Source organism: Staurois parvus, unplaced genomic scaffold (assembly GCF_062004578.1).
Source record: "Staurois parvus isolate SC_StPar_1 unplaced genomic scaffold, SC_StPar_1.0 ptg000017l, whole genome shotgun sequence".
In the NCBI taxonomy this organism is placed as follows: domain Eukaryota; kingdom Metazoa; phylum Chordata; class Amphibia; order Anura; family Ranidae; genus Staurois; species Staurois parvus.
This window is the reverse complement of record NW_028317813.1, coordinates 13,287,708-13,304,873: the sequence shown is the minus strand read 5'-3', so window position 1 is coordinate 13,304,873 and position 17,166 is coordinate 13,287,708. Positions and strand designations below refer to the sequence as shown.

At 41.3% G+C, this 17,166-nt stretch overlaps 1 protein-coding gene and 1 pseudogene across 2 annotated transcripts in view; one reads left to right on the top strand and one right to left on the bottom strand.

Moving 5' to 3' along the window:
* The window catches only part of ESYT1 (extended synaptotagmin 1), a 131,789-nt gene that overhangs the window by 22,990 nt on the left and 91,633 nt on the right, over positions 1 to 17,166 (bottom strand). For both annotated transcript variants that reach the window (XM_089679978.1, XM_089679984.1), the window contains exons 19-24: positions 14,877 to 15,053; positions 14,709 to 14,791; positions 14,345 to 14,393; positions 4,107 to 4,196; positions 1,199 to 1,294; positions 1,016 to 1,087 (exon numbers count right to left, since the gene is read on the bottom strand). In XM_089679978.1, coding sequence (XP_089536104.1) covers positions 1,016 to 1,087; positions 1,199 to 1,294; positions 4,107 to 4,196; positions 14,345 to 14,393; positions 14,709 to 14,791; positions 14,877 to 15,053 — 567 coding nt within the window. The remainder of the gene's footprint in view (positions 1 to 1,015; positions 1,088 to 1,198; positions 1,295 to 4,106; positions 4,197 to 14,344; positions 14,394 to 14,708; positions 14,792 to 14,876; positions 15,054 to 17,166) is intronic.
* Positions 8,236 to 8,334, top strand: LOC149473326 (U2 spliceosomal RNA; annotated as a pseudogene).

Below are 17,166 nucleotides of genomic sequence, written 5' to 3'. Positions count from 1 at the left end.
CATGATCCCTGGTATGCGATAAATAGGCCCAACACCGTAGTATGAGAAACATCCCCATATCATGATGCTTGCACAACCATGCTTCACTGTCTTCACAGTGTACTGTGGCTTGAATTCAGTGTTTGGGGGTCGTCTGACAAACTGTCTCCGTCCACTAGACCCAAAAAGAACAATCTTACTTTCATTAGGCCACAAAATGTTGCGCCATTTCTCTTTAGGCTAGTCAATGTGCTCTTTGGCAAATTGTAACCTCTTCAGCACGTTTTTTTTTCAACAGTGGGACTTTGCGGGGGCTTCTTGCAGATAGCTTGGCTTCACATAGGCGTCTTCTAATTGTAACAGTACTCACAGGTAACTATAGACCTTCTTTGATCTTCCTGGAGCTGATTGTTGGCTGAGTCCTTGCCATTTTGGCTATTCTTCTATCCATTCGAATGGTAGTTTTTCACTTTCTTCCACGTCTTTCAGGTTTTGGTTGCCATTTTAAAGCATTTGCAATCATTTTAGCTGAGCAGCCTATCATTTTCTGCACTTCTTTATATGTTTTCCTCTCTCCAATCAACTTGTTAATCAAGGTACGCTGTTCTTCTGAACAATGTCTGGAACGACCCATTTTCCTCAGAATTTCAGAGAGAAATGCACTGTAACCAGCATGTACATTTGCTGCCTTCCTTCCTTAAATAAGGGCAATAATTGCCAACTGTTTTTCAAAGAATGAATGACCTCACTAATAGAACTCCACACTGCTATTATTTTGAACATGCCCCTTTCAATTAGTGATTCAATTACACAGAATCAGCAGCATGCATGTCATGACTGTTGGGTCTGTTGTATTTCTATTACTCTACTACACCTGCTAGTAAATTATTTGCCATGTAGAAATATAATTTCTACCAAAAACAGTGACTGATCAGGTTAGTGATGTCTGACTGCTATTATTTTGAACAAAACTGTATATATCAAACATCAATTAAAGATGAATGTAAAACTGGCACAGATTTCCACTTAAAGATACCTTGGTTTTGTAGGTAGATTTCCTAACAGTTATCTCTGCAGTTGCTGTTGGGGGTTTGACTCCCTTCTTCATCTATTAAACACAAAGCGACAGATATATCAGTAAAGCACAGAAAAAAATGGGAAGATGAAAAAAACATTACATGAAATAAAAAAAAAAAAAAAAGATACTCATAAATCTTACTGGCAGGTCACTGGCACTTTCTAAATAGACACTTAGAAGGGCACTTGAGAACTCATCACTATGTGCTGGCTGAGTCAGGCTGTTCACCAACAGAACCTAAAATGTAAACAGTTCACCATTTATTTGTAGCAATCTTTTTCACATACAGGAGAGCATAGCACATGCCATAGACAGATTACACAGAATACAGCAAGAGAGTATTATCAGAACAGACAAGACAGCCAGAGAGTATCTTTAGAAACAAAACCCTAGCAGGAGAGTATTTACATAGCTGACAAAGCAGTGTGAAGAGTTATCAGAACAGACTAGACATAGGTATAGTGTCATCAGAAAAGACACAAAACAGTAGAAGAGTATTATCAGTATAGGCAGAAGACAGCCTTGGTAAAATATTAGACAGGCAGGGGACAGCAAGGGAGTGCTACTAGAACAGTTGTAAGACTTCAGGAGAATATTCATAGGAGCTTACAGGAAACAGCAGGAAATTACTATCAGACCAGGCAGAAGACAGCAGAAGAACATCATTAGATGGGACAGTATTTTCCATTTGTTTTTGAGTGATCCAATATTTTCCTATTGCCTTTTTCAGAACAAGCACAAGACAGCGGATAGTATAGAAAAGCACAAAAGGGTATTATCAGAGCAGGACGATTTCTGGATTGTTATCACAACATGCAGGCGACCGCAGGAGGAACAGAGAGCAGCAGAAGAGTATCATTGAAATAGATAGAAGACAGCATTAGTAGAGCAGAAAGGGAATGATAAAAATGTCTTATCAGGTAGCATTATAAGAAAAGATAAAAGATAGTGGAACATTCTTAGCAGAATAGAAAGGGGGAAATAAAGTATTATAAGAACATGTAGAAGCAAGCTGGAGGGTATTAGCAAAATCAGGACAAGCAGAAGACAGTGGGAAAGTACAAACAGAAGAGTCACACAACAAAGAAAGAAAAATCAGAATAGATGGACAGGGGAAGGGGGATTATCAAAGCAAGCTGTAGGCAATGAGAGTTTATCATAACAGAAAAAAGACAAGATATTAGAAGAACAGGCAAATTACAGGAAGAAAGTACACTTCTCAAAAAAATTAATGGAACACTTTTTAATCAGAGTATAGCATCAAATCAGTTAAACTCCTGGGATATTGATCTGGTCAGTTAAGTAGCAGAGGGGGTTGTTAATCAGTTTCAGCTGCTTTGGTGTTAATGGGATTAACAACAGGTGCTCTAGAAGGGAAACTAAGCGATGACCCCCAAAACAAGAATGGTTTTACAGGTGGAGGCCACTGACATTTTTGTTCCCTACTTATCTTTTCTGAATGTTTTTCACTAGTTTTGCATTTGGCTGGGGTCAGTGTCACTACTGATAGCATGAGGCAATACCCGGACCCTACAGAGGTTGCACAGGCAGCCCAACTGCTCCAGGATGGCACATCAATATGTGCCATTGCCAGAAAGTTTGCTGTGTCTCCCAGCACAGTCTCCAGAGCATGGAGGAGATTCCAGGAGATGGACAGTTACTCTAGGAGAGCTGGACAGGGCCGTAGAAGATCCTTTACCCAACAACAGGACCGGTATTTGCTCCTTTGTGCAAGCTGGAACAAGATGAGCACTGCCAGAGTTCTACAAAATGACCTCCAGCAGGCCACTGGTGTGAATGAGTCTAGCCAATCAGAAACAGACTTCGTGAGGGTGGCCAGAGGACCTGTCAACCTCTAGTGAGCCCTGTCCTCATTGCCCAGCACCATAGAGCTCAATTGGCATTTGCCATTGAAAACCAGAAGTGGCAGGTCCACCATTGGCACCCTGTGCTTTACACAGATGAGAGCATGTTCACCTATGATATCATGTTTCAGTCCATCCGACACCGCCAGGTTGCACCTCAGACTATCCAGGAGCTCATTGATGCCCTGGACCTGGGAGGAAATACCCCAGGACACCATCCGTCGTCTCATTAGGAGCATGCCCCAACATTGTCAGGCATGCATACATGCACGTGGGGGCCATAAAAACTACTGAGTAGCATTTTGAGTTGCTGCAATGAAATTTCAGCAAAATTAACTAGCCTGCTGCATCATTTTTTCACTTTGATTTTAGGGGTGCCTTTGATTTCAGTCCTCTCTGTAGGTTTGAGAATTCTCATTTCCATCAAAGGATGGGGCATCCTTGCGTTCCTAACACATTACCCAGTCCATGTCAGTATAGCTATCCAGCATGATATTTTTGCCCATTGAGATTTGATGTGTTTTCAAAGTGTTCCTTTCATTTTTTTGAGCATCATCATATCACAACAAAGACAGCAGAATATTACCATTAAAGTGGTTGTAAAGGCTGAATACTTACCTGAGCCCCATCTCGATCTAGCATTGTGAACGGGAGTAGTTCCTCTCCCAGGTCTCCCTCCTCACTGGCTCAGAAACAGCAGCGGGAGCCATTGGCTCCCAATGGCTCCTACTGCTGTCAATCACAGCCAGTGAGGAGGGAGCAGTGGCCACACTCTGAGACACACAAAGAGGGGCTCAGAAGTGAGCATGCACAAGTGCATTGGGGGAGGGGCCAGGAGAAGCTAAGGGGGACTTGAGAGGAGGAGGATCCAGGCTGCTCTGTTCAAAATCGTTGCACGGTTTAGGTAAGTATAACATGTTTGTTATTTTAAAAAAACTGAGCCTTTACTGTTACTTTAACACAGATAGAGTAGGGGGAGTATAGGATTGGAAAAAGCAGAGGACAGTGGAAGAAATATTAACAGAAGGGGCAAAAAACAGGAGCAACTACATGCAGACTACAAAGACAGCAGACAATATAATCTACATGCTCAAAGCTGAAGACAGCAAGTAAATATTACAACAACAGACAGAAAATAGTAGGAAAGCATTAGAAGAATTCATAGTGGAGCCACACTGCCTTACCTGCTCTACTTGAGCAGCATCAGTAAGATGTGACAGACACTCTACTTTTACATGCAGTTTTCCTGACTTCACTTCCTCTAAGGGCAACCACTGAAAATGAGAATATACAAGACTGTTACATACTATATAAATACATTATACCTGTTTTAAGCAAAGCACCATATTTAAACAATCTATATATTCTAAAGCATTAGGGAGAGGCAGTATAAAGTGCTTCTGTATGGTGGCACAATAGTTATTAGTCTCCTACTCTGAATTTGTATGGTTTAACTGTTTGTCCTGCATAAAGTAATAAAGTCCAATGCAATACTTGAAAATTACTAAATGCACTGTCAAGTTCTGCTGCCAGTATTTTTGAAACACAATCTTCCTGCATATCCCCAGGCTTGTTCAGGGAGGTAGAGCACCTGAAGAAGCACAGTGACTACTTAACATAATCAACAATTATCTGCTCATTCAGGGTCAGAGGGCCCTCTAACACTACATCTGTCATCTTAATCTGGGTAATTGTGATGTCCAGGATACATACAGTGAAGGAAATAAGTATTTGATCCCCTGCTGATTTTGAATGTTTGCCCACTCACAAAGAAATGATCAGTCTAAAAATCGAATGGTAGGTGTATTGTAACATTGAGAGACAGAATAGCAACAAAAAATTCAAAAGAAATGCATGTCTAACAAATTATGCACTGATTTGCATGTTCATGAGGGAAATAAGTATTTGATCCCCTGTCATTCAGCAGGATTTCTGGCTACCAGGTGTCTTTCATACAGGTAACAAGCTGAGATTAGAAGCAGTCTCTTAAAGAGAGTGCTGCTTATCTCATTTTGTTACCTGTATAAAAGACTCCTGCCCACAGGAGCAATCAAACAATCAGATTCTAAACTCTCCACCATGGTAAAGACCAAAGAGCAGTCCAAGGATGTCAGGGAAAAGATTGTAGACCTACACAAAGCTGGAGTGGGCTACCAAACTATCGCCAAGCAGCTTGATGAGAAGGTGACAACAGTTTGTGCAATCATTTGCAAATGGAAGAAACACAAAACAACTGTCAGTTTCCCTAGGTGTGGTGCACCATGCAAGATCTCACCTCGTGGAGTGTCACTGATCATGAAAACAGTGAGGAATCATCCCAGAACTACACGTGAGGATCTTGTCAATGATCTCCAGGCAGCTGGGACCACAGTCACCAAGAAAACAATTGGTAACACATTACACTGACAAGGATTGAAATCCTGCAGTGCCTGCAAGGTCCCTCTGCTCAAGAAAGCACATGTCCAGGCACGTCTGAAGTTTGCCACTGAACATCTGAATGATGCAGAGGAGGACTGGTTGAAAGTGTTGTGGTCAGATGAGACCAAAATCGAGCTCTTTGGCATCAACTCAACTCGCCGTGTTTGGAGGAGGAGGAGGAATGCTGCCTATGACCCCAAGAACACCATCCCAACTTTCAAACATGGCGGTGGAAACATTCTGCTTTGGGGGTGTTTTTCTGCTAAGGGGACAGGACACCTCAACAAAGGGACGATTGACGGGGCAATGTACCGTCAAATCTTGGGTGAGAACCTTCTACCCTCAGCCAGGGCATTGAAAATGGGTCGTGGATGGGTGTTCCAGCATAACAATGACCCAAAACACACAGCCAAGGCAACAAAGGAGTGGCTCAAGAAGAAGCACATTAAGGTCCTGGAGTGGCCTAGCCAGTCTCCAGACCTTTATCTGATTGAAAATCTGTGGAGGAAGCTGAAAGTTCGAGTTGCCAGACGACAGCCACCAAACCTTAATGACTTGGAGAGTATCTGCTCCTCCTGAGATCTAATCCCTTCTGAGATGTGTGCAAACCTGGTGGCCAACTACAGAAAACGTCTGACCTCTGTGCTTGCCAACAAGGGATTTACCACCAAGTACTAAGTCATGTTTTGTGAAGGGGATGAAATATTTATTTCCCTCATGAACATACAAATAAGTGCATAATTTGTTAGATGTACATTTCTTTTGATGTTTTTGTTGCTATTCTGTCTCTCAATGTTACAATACACCTACCATTCGATTTTTAGACTGATCATTTCTTTGTTAGTGGGCAAACATTCAAAATCAGCAGGGGATCAAATACTTATTTCCTTCACTGTATAGAGAACCTACTAGACAGGTTTCTGTAAGGTACAATGATGGGATCTGTAATATGAAACTCTTCAAGGAATCAACAGCATATGGCATGGATACTCCAATGACCATTGTTTCTACTAACGAAACAAACAAGATTCTTTACAGCCCTACAGCTGAATTGGTAACTATATATACTCAGGTGAATTAAAATGGTGATTAACGCAAAAGCGGAAGAAAAATGGATCAGTGTGAAAGCAGCCTTACTTTTAACCCTTTTGCTGCTAGGTACGTAAGTCATATGGACCCGACAGCGTTTTACACACAAGAGTAGAGATTTTACACAAGACAAAGTTTTACACACAATCCAGTGGCTGCAGCTACCAGGATTGTGTCTAAAACGGACAGGCAGACTCCTGCCTGTCAGGTGGCAGCACTGCCGCCTGATTGCTTCCGCAATGGTGCTCGTCCCCCCCCCCCCACCCACACACACACACACCCACCCTCACACACACACCCTCACAGCATGTATGCCCGGGGCCGGCATGACTTGCTGTGACCTGGAAGGCGACATGTATGATGTCATTTCCAGGTCACCACTGTCACTTTCCTCAGCTAGAATAGCCAGGGAAAAATGGATTGCAATGCAATATGCATTGCAATACATCCAGTGGGGCCCAAAGGAGACATGCAGGGTCTTCTAGACCCTGGATGTCTCATTAAAGTGAACCTGTCACCTAAAAATCAACACATAAGGAACTTTGTGTCCCCTACGTGATTTCCAAAAATTAGTTACACCCAAGCACATAACATCACCCCTACATATACGCATGTACGATAATTAATGCACACGCCGGGGCGCCTACGCATGACAACGTTGATTGCTATACACGTTACATGCTGCACACGCTGGAGTGAAAGCAATAAATCCAGTACAAGACCTCCTCCGTAAAACTAAACTCATGACCTTTAGGGGCTTTTGAAGCATTGCCTATAGAAAATATAGGGTACTGAAGTTTGGGGCGCACACAAATTTAAGGTTTGATATGTTGGGTATCTATGTACTTGGCTTCCTCTTTTATATTTTACCAAAAAAATTTATTGCGTTTGTTTGCCCTAAAATTCACTTTAGTGTGTTTTTTACTGAAATTTTGTGTTTCCTAGACCTTTGCAGTATTATCGTGTGACATAAAGCATTGGACTTACCAATATTTTATTCTCTAGGGTGTCTGCTTTCAGAAAATATATATAATGTTTGGGGGTTTTGTGTAATCTTCAGGCCTACAATGATTTTTTAAACGTGTGCAAAAAATGCAAAAATGTTTCTGGCAGCAAACGGGTTAAAGGGCAACATTCTTACTGATATGGTCCTGACTAGGATAGACAAGATGAATGTGCAGGCTTCATCCCAATGTTTCAAGAACTGTCCACATTTTGTGCCAATGCCCCAAAGTGACTACTAGGTTCTGGATTAGGACATGAAATCTAATTTGCTCGGTAACAGGGGTGCATGTCGCTAGAAAACCAGAAATTGCTCTCTTCCAAAAAAATAGATAATGACTTTCTAAAAACAATTACCTATTTGATTTCCTATAGGATGTTAGCCACCAGTACTGCTGTTGCACATTGTTGGAACCAGTCGATGATAATGTTTGACTAAACCAAATTGGATCATGAATAATGATAAATTAACATGTACCCCCCACAATGAACAATCTAAGTTTGATAAAACTTGGCATCCATGGATACTATATTTGTTGATGGACAGGTGAGGCTGGGAGGGGACGACACCCTGACTGTTCTCAACCTATTTCTATTCTTTTTCCTTTCTTTTGTTAATGCTTACCGTCCACGCTGAGTTGTTTTTTGCTTTTTACAATTGCGTACTTTTTACTACATATGGTCCTTTTAACTTCACACCATAACTTTCCATGAAGTCACCCTACTCTTTCTGAGGTGATGCCAAATATATGTCGCTAAGGGCCATTAAATTTGTGACGTTGGCTTACATGGGGAAATACTGTTATCACTACTTGGCCTTTTGGCTAAGATCAAGTGTAGTATCTGTTCTTATCAGTTGTCTGGGATAGAACCCTGGCTCCCTTTGCCAGTTGGGGAGCCAGTTAGTAATCTCGGATGTAATTAGCTGGGACTGGTGAGAGTGGGAGGGGGCCTTTCCCTCCCAGGTTGATTCTGGCCTGGGGCACCAGGCTTGTCCCTGATTTCAGGCGAGGCTCCCCCTAAGCTTTCTAAATTCTGATGCCTTCCTGGTAGGGATGGGACTGCACTGGTCTGGCCAGTGGCCAGGCTGTGAAAGAAGCCCATGGTGTATGTGCCCCTGGAGTGGCAGTCCAGGGGTGTCAAAATTCTCATGGTGAGGGAGTTCACTTTGAGTTTTAGGCACCATGGCCACTGTACCATCCACACTTCACACTTTTCTTCACACCTGCCTCTAGAGCTGGGCCTTTTGTAATTCCTGGTCGAACGGCCCGCCATGGTATTACACTATGACATTTATAGCACGTATCCACTCCCCCCCTTATATGTGTGTGTTTGTCACTGCACTTTTGCACAGCACTGTGCGCACTTTTCACGGATTAGTAGGGTGTAGGTGCTCGGGCCTGCCCTGAAAGTCTTGGGGGGGAGGGCACATGGCCTTTTGGTCAGGTTCTCCACCTCCCATGGGGTCTCCCTTTGGGGGAGCCCCACTGAGTACTTGGGGTGGCCTTGCTTCGGCAGGCCTCTTGAAGAAAGGGGTCCCCCTGGTTTGGGCCAGGTGGACTGGTAAGTGCCTTAGTCCCTGTCAGGAGCCTTGCAAACCTGGGGGAAAAGGGCAAGGGCCCTTTCTCTTCAGAGGAGGGACAGAAGTACACCCTGTGCACTTTTTTGCGTGATTCAGTTTTGTGTACTCACTTTTTTTTTTTTGCACCGGGTGCCAGTTTTGTGAGTGTGTGCACTACACCGCGGGACTTAAAATAAAAAATACTGTTATCACTACTCTATCTGTGATAAATCATAACAACTTATGTAAATGCATGTATGATTATGGTATATGTTTTTGCTTGTGATATTTTTTGGTAATTTCTTTATGGATATTCCATGGTTGTTATGGTGACTGTGTATTCTGGCTTGAGCTGTACAAGTTCTTTTCTTCTAAACTTTAGCAAAGGGATTGAAATATACAGTTGCAAGAAAAAGTATGTGAACCCCTTGGGATTACGTGGAGTTTTGCATGAATTGGGCATAAAATGTGCTCTGAACGTCATCTAAGTCACAACAATAGAAGAACACAGTCTGCTGAACATAATACTACACAAACATTAGATGTTGCCATGGTTTAATTGCACATAACATGTAAACATTCACAGTGCAGGGAGGAAAAAGTATGTGAGACCCTAGCTTAATGACTTCTCCCAGAGCTAATTGGAGCCAGGAGTGAGCCAACCTTGACTCCAATCAGTGTGATGATATTGGATGTATTGCTGACAGCTGTCCTGCCCTTAAAAAACACACACCTGTTTTGGGTTTACTGGTTTCAAGAAGCACTGTCTGATGTGAACCATGCCTCGCAGAAAAGAGCTCTCAGAAGACCTACGATCAAGAATTGTTGACTTGCATGAAGCTGGAAAGGGTTACAAAAGTATCTCCAAAAGCCTTGATGTTCATGTGTCCACGGTAAGACAGACTGTCTACAAATGGAGAAAGTTTAGCACTGTTGCTACTCTCCCTAGGCGCGGTCGTCATGTAAAAATGACTGCAAGAGCACAGCGCAGAATGCTGCATGAGGTAAAGAACAATCCCAGAGTGTCAGCTAAAGACCTACAGAAATCTCTGGCACATGCTAACATTTTTGTTGACACATCTACAATAAGGAAAACATTAAACAAGAATGGAGTACATGGGAGGACACCACGGAGGAAGCCATTGCTGTCCAAAAAGAATATTGCAGCACGTTTGAAGTTTGCAAAAGAGCACCTGGATGTTCCACAGCACTACTGGCAAAATATACTGTGGACAGATGAAACCAAGATTGAGTTGTTTGGGAAGAACACACAACACTATGTGTGGAGAAAAAAAGGCACAGCACACCAACATCAAAACCTCATCCCCACTGTAAAACATGGCGGAGGGAGCATCATGGTTTGGGGCTGCTTTGCTGCCTCAGGGCCTGGACGGATTGTTGTCATTGATGGGAAAATGAATTCCAGAGTTTATCAAGACATTTTGCAGGAAAATGTACGACCATCTGTCCGCCAACTGAAGCTCCGCAGAGGATGGGAGATGCAACAGGACAATGACCCAAAGCATACAAGGACACCACAATGGCAACAATGGCTGCAACAGCACAGAATACGCCTTCTGCAGTGGCCCAGTCAGAGTCCTGACCTCAACCCAATTGAAATGCTGTGGCATGACCTTAAGAGAGCGATTCACACCAGACATCCCAAGAATATTGCTACACTGAAACAGTTTTGTGAAGAGGAGTGGTCCAAAATTACTCCAGATCGTTGTGCAGGTCTGATCTGCAACTACAGGAAACGTTTGGTTGAGGTTATTGCTGCCAAAGGAGGGTCAACCAGTTATTAAGTCCAAAGGTTCACATACTTTTTCCTCCCTGCACTGTGAATGTTTACATGTTATTTGCAATTAAACCATGGCAACATCTAATGTTTGTGTAGTATTATGTTCAGCAGACTGTGTTCTTCTATTGTTGTGACTTAGATGACGTTCAGAGCACATTTTATGCCCAATTCATGCAAAACTCCACGTAATCACAAGGGGTTCACATACTTTTTCTTGCAACTGTAAAGGGCCATATTCCAGTTTAATAATAGCTATGACTGCAAAAGATCAAACACAACAATAGGGCAATGCAAGGGATCAATAACCAACTGATCTGAGCGTTTAAATAGGAGTCTATATTTGGAAAATTCACCGTGCATATGTCTTAACCACTTGCCCTACTTTACCCCCTTTTCTGACCAGGCCATTTTTTGCGATACGGCGCTGCGTTACTTTAACTGACAACCAGTCATGAAACACTGTACATAAATTACATTTATGTCCTTTTTTTTCCCACAAATAGAGCTTTCTTTTGGTGGTATTTGACCACCTTGATTTTTTGCACTAGAAACAAAAAAAGACCGACAATTTTGAAAAAAAAAAAACTGTATTATTGACTTTTTGCTATAAAACATATCCAATAAAAAAATTTAAGATATCAAATTTCTTCATAAATTTAGGCCAAAATGTATTCTGCTACATGTTTTTGCTAAAAAAAAATCCCAATATATGTAAATTAATTGGTTTACGTGCAAGTTACAGCATCTACAAATGGCGGTATATATACTGGAATTTTTTTGTTTGTTTTATACTAGTAATGGCGGTGATCAGAGTCTTATACTGAGACTGCGGCTGGCATTCTGACACTGGGTGGGAACTGACTAACTGCCACTCACATCCCCAGTGACACTAATACAGTGATCAGCTTAGATTGTAAGCTCCAAGGAGCAGAACCCTCCTAACGCTCTTGTATTGAACTGTATTGTTGCTGTATTGTCTCCCTTTATTTTGTAAAGTGCTGAGCAAACTGTTGACGCTATATAAATCCTGTATAATAATAAAAAGCACTGACACTGTACTAATGACATTGGGCAGGAAGGGGTTAACTTTTGGGCGAACAAAGGGTTAACTGTGTGCTGTATGTGTTTTACTACAGGGACATGCTGCTTATCATTGCTGGCAGGAGAGAGACCTGTGTTGTTTACACCCAGATCTCTCCCGTTAGCTTTACACAACGATCGCCGGGTGCCGGTGGGGAATCTTCGATTGGGACACGATGAATGACATCCCTAGCCGCCAATGGCGGCGCGGGTAGGGCAGCACGCACATGCCCCCTACCCAGAAATGCACATATATATATATATATATATGACTTTGCGCAGCCCTGTAGTACTTCTACTATAGAGCGGAGGGTAAGCGGTTAAAGTAGAATTCCATCCTAACACTGACTATGCTTAAAAATATTCCCAGCCTCCTTCTACTACCTATCCTGCCTAACCTATGTTTAAAAAAAAAAAAAAGACGTGTATACTTACCTATTTTTAGTCCACTCCAGTCACGTGATCCCATAGTGGCGGCTTTTAGGGGATAAAAAAAGGCACCGACAGTGGCTGGTATATGGAAGCCTATGGGTGATATCATGGCTCCCGGAATTCCCAACTGTTTTCAAGCAATCGCTCTTCATCCCTGCAGCCACTCTCTGATACAGAGGATCACGTGACCACACCGAAGAGGATTAAAAATAGGTAAGTATGCACATCTTTTTTAGACAGGTAAGGCAGGATAGGTGGGGGCATAGCTAGTGTTAAGCTTAAATTCCACTTTAAGAATCCACACAAGTACAATGAACTTTTGTGATATTGTTTGTATTCCAATTATCCCCAATAACTGTCATCTCCATCTGGTGGATAGAGTGTATGATCCATCATGTGTATGAAGTGGTATTTTTCTGAAATACCTCAATAAAAAAGTTCATTATGGCCACTAGATGGAGCTGACAATCATATTACAAACAACACAGCGATCATTTGCTATGCATTTGCAAATGCTTAACCACTTCAATACAGGGCACTTATACCCCCTTCCTGCCCAGGCGAATTTTCAGCTTTCAGCGCTGTCGCACTTTGAATGACAATTGCGCAGTCATGCAACACTGTACCCATATGAAATTTTTATCATTTTTTTCACACAAATAGAGCTTTATTTTGGTGGTATTTAATCAGCACTGAGTTTTTTATTTTATTGCTAAATAAAACAAAAAACACCTGAAACGTTTGAATAAAAAAAAATGCACCTTTCTTTGTTTCTGTTATAAAATTTTGCAAATAAATAACATTTTTATCATAAATTTAGGTAAAAATGTATTCTGCTACATTTCTTTGGTGAAAGTAATAATAATAATTGAATTTGTATTTTTTTCAAATGTTTCTATTTTTTAAATTTTTTATTACATTGTTCTTTTTTTTACTATTTTATTTTTCAGCACACTGTGACCAAAGCAATACAATGTTACCATAGTAGCATTGAACTAGTCTGGACAAGTGATCAGGATTTTTTTTTTTTTTTCAACACATTATGATTGCTAATACCAATGTATTTCATTGATATTTGCAATCGTTACTTAATGAAACTGATTCATTCAGTATTTTGTTGTGATTAGCTGTGATTGGGCAAAGCTGATCACATGATAAAGATGGGCTGTGATTGGCCCTGTCTGTATCATGTGACTGCCTTGACCAGTCACAGCTAACAACACAATTGTATACAATGGATGGCATGACAGGAAGCCATCCATTGTATACAATTGACATGTGATCTGCTGTAATTGGTCACAGAGGTCACATGACGCTGGCAATGGCCTGTGTAGTGATATGTCATCAGTGACAGATCGCGTGACCGGTGACAGATCGCACCACTGCGTGATGAATGAGCAGTTCATTTTGACAGGATATCATATGACACCCAGTCACAAAGGCGAGTGTCCTGCCTGGCGGTCATTCTGCTATAGGCCAGGCGGGAAGGTGTTAAGACATTGAACAGTAAAGTTTTAAATACACACCCCAAAGTGTTAAGACTGCAGATTATATAAGCAACAATTACATACATAAATGCCTCTGAGGTGGAAGCATTTATGAAAACAGGGGTGTATTTACCACAAGGCAAACAAGGCATTTGCCTAGGGCAGCATTTTTCAGGGGGGGCAGCGCCACCCCCTGGAAGAAGGGACACTTGCGGCATGGGGACCAGGTGGGATCCAAGAGAGGCTGTGGGCTGCTTGATGGTGTATGCAGAGCCTGACTCTCGTTCTCAGGTCTGTCCGGAACTGTGAACGTGTGCGGCCTTTCTCTCTCGGGGGGGGGGATGTGTGTTAATGGAAGACTCCCTTGGGAAGGGGGGGGGGTCAGGGGGGTCAATGTCAGGCTCTCTGCTTAGGGCAGCACAAAACCTAAATAAACCACTGTATACAAAGCAATATAATCATACATCTTGTCAAACATCCACCACAGTTGCTGGAGGACTGTCTACTATTTCATAGTTCTGAAATAGGATTTTGAAAAAAACAAAACATTACCTCATCAATGGTTTTCTGTTTAAGAACCGTCTTCACTGGAACTTTACACCTGAAATAGGCAGAAGAAATTACAAAATAGAATAAAACTAACTATATAACCTATATAACAAATAATACAAAAAATACCAAGAAATTGTTTTCATTTGTTTTAAAAAAAAAAAACTCAAATTCTAAAAGTATTTCTAAAAAAAAATAAAGAAAAAAAAGTAAAAAATGTAAGTAAATAAAAAAGTGGAACCATGTGGAATTACGTTATCCCACTGAATCCAGTCCAAGACTGCTTTTTCTTAGGTATAAACTTATACAATTTATGTGCTAGCATAGTGACACTTTTTATCACTTCCAAGGATAAGCTGGTACTAACCTTCCAAGGAAATCATCTTTGTCAATATCTTTATCAAACACTTGAAACTCAATGTCCTGTCCAGGGACATCAGTGACCAGGATCTGCAAGAACAATGCATAACATGTTATCACGTGTACAGATACAAACCTCCCCAGTATGTAAAAGAAAAATGGTGTGAGACAATACCTCAAATGCTTGGTCCCATCGAGGATTTAAGTTCTCCTTGATCACTCTGGTCTGTACTGATTTGCCACCAGCTCGTACCACTACATAAGGATCAGACTTCCCTTTAATCATGCCACCCATGAAGTTATCCTTTGCAATCAGGTTTTCAGCTTCAAGTAAATATACACGAAGCACATTCTGTATACAGACAAGTAATAGAAAAAGTTGTACAGTTTTCTCTGTTTACATTAAAGCAAACATATTTAAAAAGTGTGAAAATAAAAGGAATATTTAAAAAGGTGAAAATAAAAAGAAATACAGTCTAAAGGAAGGGAGGCTAATATAACCACCAGATCTAAGGACTGGTAAACTGAAATGTATTACATTTTGTTCTTGAGTTTAGATAAACGCAAGATCAAAATGTAATACATTTCAGTTTACCAGTCCTTAGATGTGGTGGTTATATTAGCCTCCGTTCCTTTAGACTGCATTTCCTTTTATTTTCACCTGGTGATCCTGCCAGTAACATAGTTCTCGTGCTAGTCGACAATGTTCACTATCCCCACTGTATCTATAAAGGAGCAGTACTATTGCCTTGGAAGTATGTTAGGACTACAGAACATCTTCCAACCATCTTATTGTCTGAACATAGGGAGGAGGTGTTCTGTAGTTTACATAGGTAACCTGTGCAGGACTGATTCCATTACTTGGGATAACACTGCAGAGTGCACAGGACAGCACTGGATTTCCTGTAGGACCAATAGCTATTTATTATTTTTTGTTTGTACTAATTGAACAAATATAAAGGGCTTTCAGTGCTATATTTAACAGAGCAAATAAGAAAAGTTAATTCTTAGGAGTTTTAAACTTAATAAGCAAGTAATACACACATATTAAGACAATATGGTCTCATCTTTGTTACCTAAGGCTGAACTCACACAGGAACGCAGAGCTGCTGGAGCATGTTACCGCTGCGGTAGGGGGCTGCGTGGTGCACGGTTTAGCGTATCACACGGCTGCTTTCATTCATTTCATAGCAATGTAAAGCAGTGCGATGTGCTGTGGTGCTGTACCTGGCCATGCAGGTCGGCACAGTGAGCTGCAATAACCACAGCACACTGCAGAGCAGTCCTAGGTCGCGTTGCAGTGTGAATGGGACACATAGGAAACAATTGCTTCCTGTGTGTCCTTGCAGTGACAACGACAATGCAGTAAGACGCCTGTCACCACAGTATGTGTGAATTCCCCCTAAGCTACACAGTAATTCTTGACTGAATACATAGCATGACTTACAAACAAAAAACACAAAAACACCAACTATGGGGGAAAAATTGTAGCCAGTTTTTTTAGTGTTCAATAAACAATGATGCAGCTATATTACCGCAAAGTGAATCCTTCTGCAAAAAGCTCTGCAGTATGTTATTTAATTTCTCTGTGTGTTACTAGTAAACACGGGAATTATTATCATGCCTATAAGATGGACATAAATAACACAGGTTGGTCAGATATTTCAGCATGATCCAACAGCCTTCAGGTTTTTCTATTTATTGGTGGTTCCATAAACAAGAATGAAAGTCTTCTGTGCCATATACACAAGAATAGGTTACTGTCAGACATTTTCTCTGAGATTTGTCAGCTGTGTCTGGAAGCATGTGTGGCTGCCCACAGGCATGAGACCGTTACCCTGTGTTGCAGCTGTTCTCTTATGTCTGTAGATACCTCAACTCTCATAAAGCAGGTCCTAATAAAAGTATTAATCTAGTAATTGATAACATATGCAACAAACAGCAGTCCCTGCAACACTCCTGAGACAAGTTATCTAATAGGTTGTTTTGTTTCTTGTCAGAGGTCTCTGCATTCCATCTGCAATAAGTATTCTGAACTTAGATCCTGCATGTTTATCTTGCTTTTCTGGTTAACTAGCACCATTTGTTTTCTGTTTCATCACAACACAATAAATAAGTGTTATCTTAACCACACAGAGCACCTGGGGAAGGTCATTTTGTCTATATGCAGCTACATGCGCTGGGCATGGATCACTTCAGTTCAAAAAGTTCTGCCTGCATTTTGCAGTTGTGATAGTTGGGAGTCGGCTATTTAAATCAGTTTTTTTTTTTTTGCATTGTTCATTTCAGCAGAATAGATTCTTTTTAGTTATCCTCTGTATAAGACACAAGCTGGCTTACAAATAGATAACAGGTACTAGCAAAGCATAGCCTATGATTTATTTCAGAGTGTAACTAAAGGCATTTTTTTTTTTAGTTGTGGATAAAGTTAAGAGGGATTAGAACCCCAGGCAGTTTTTATTGCT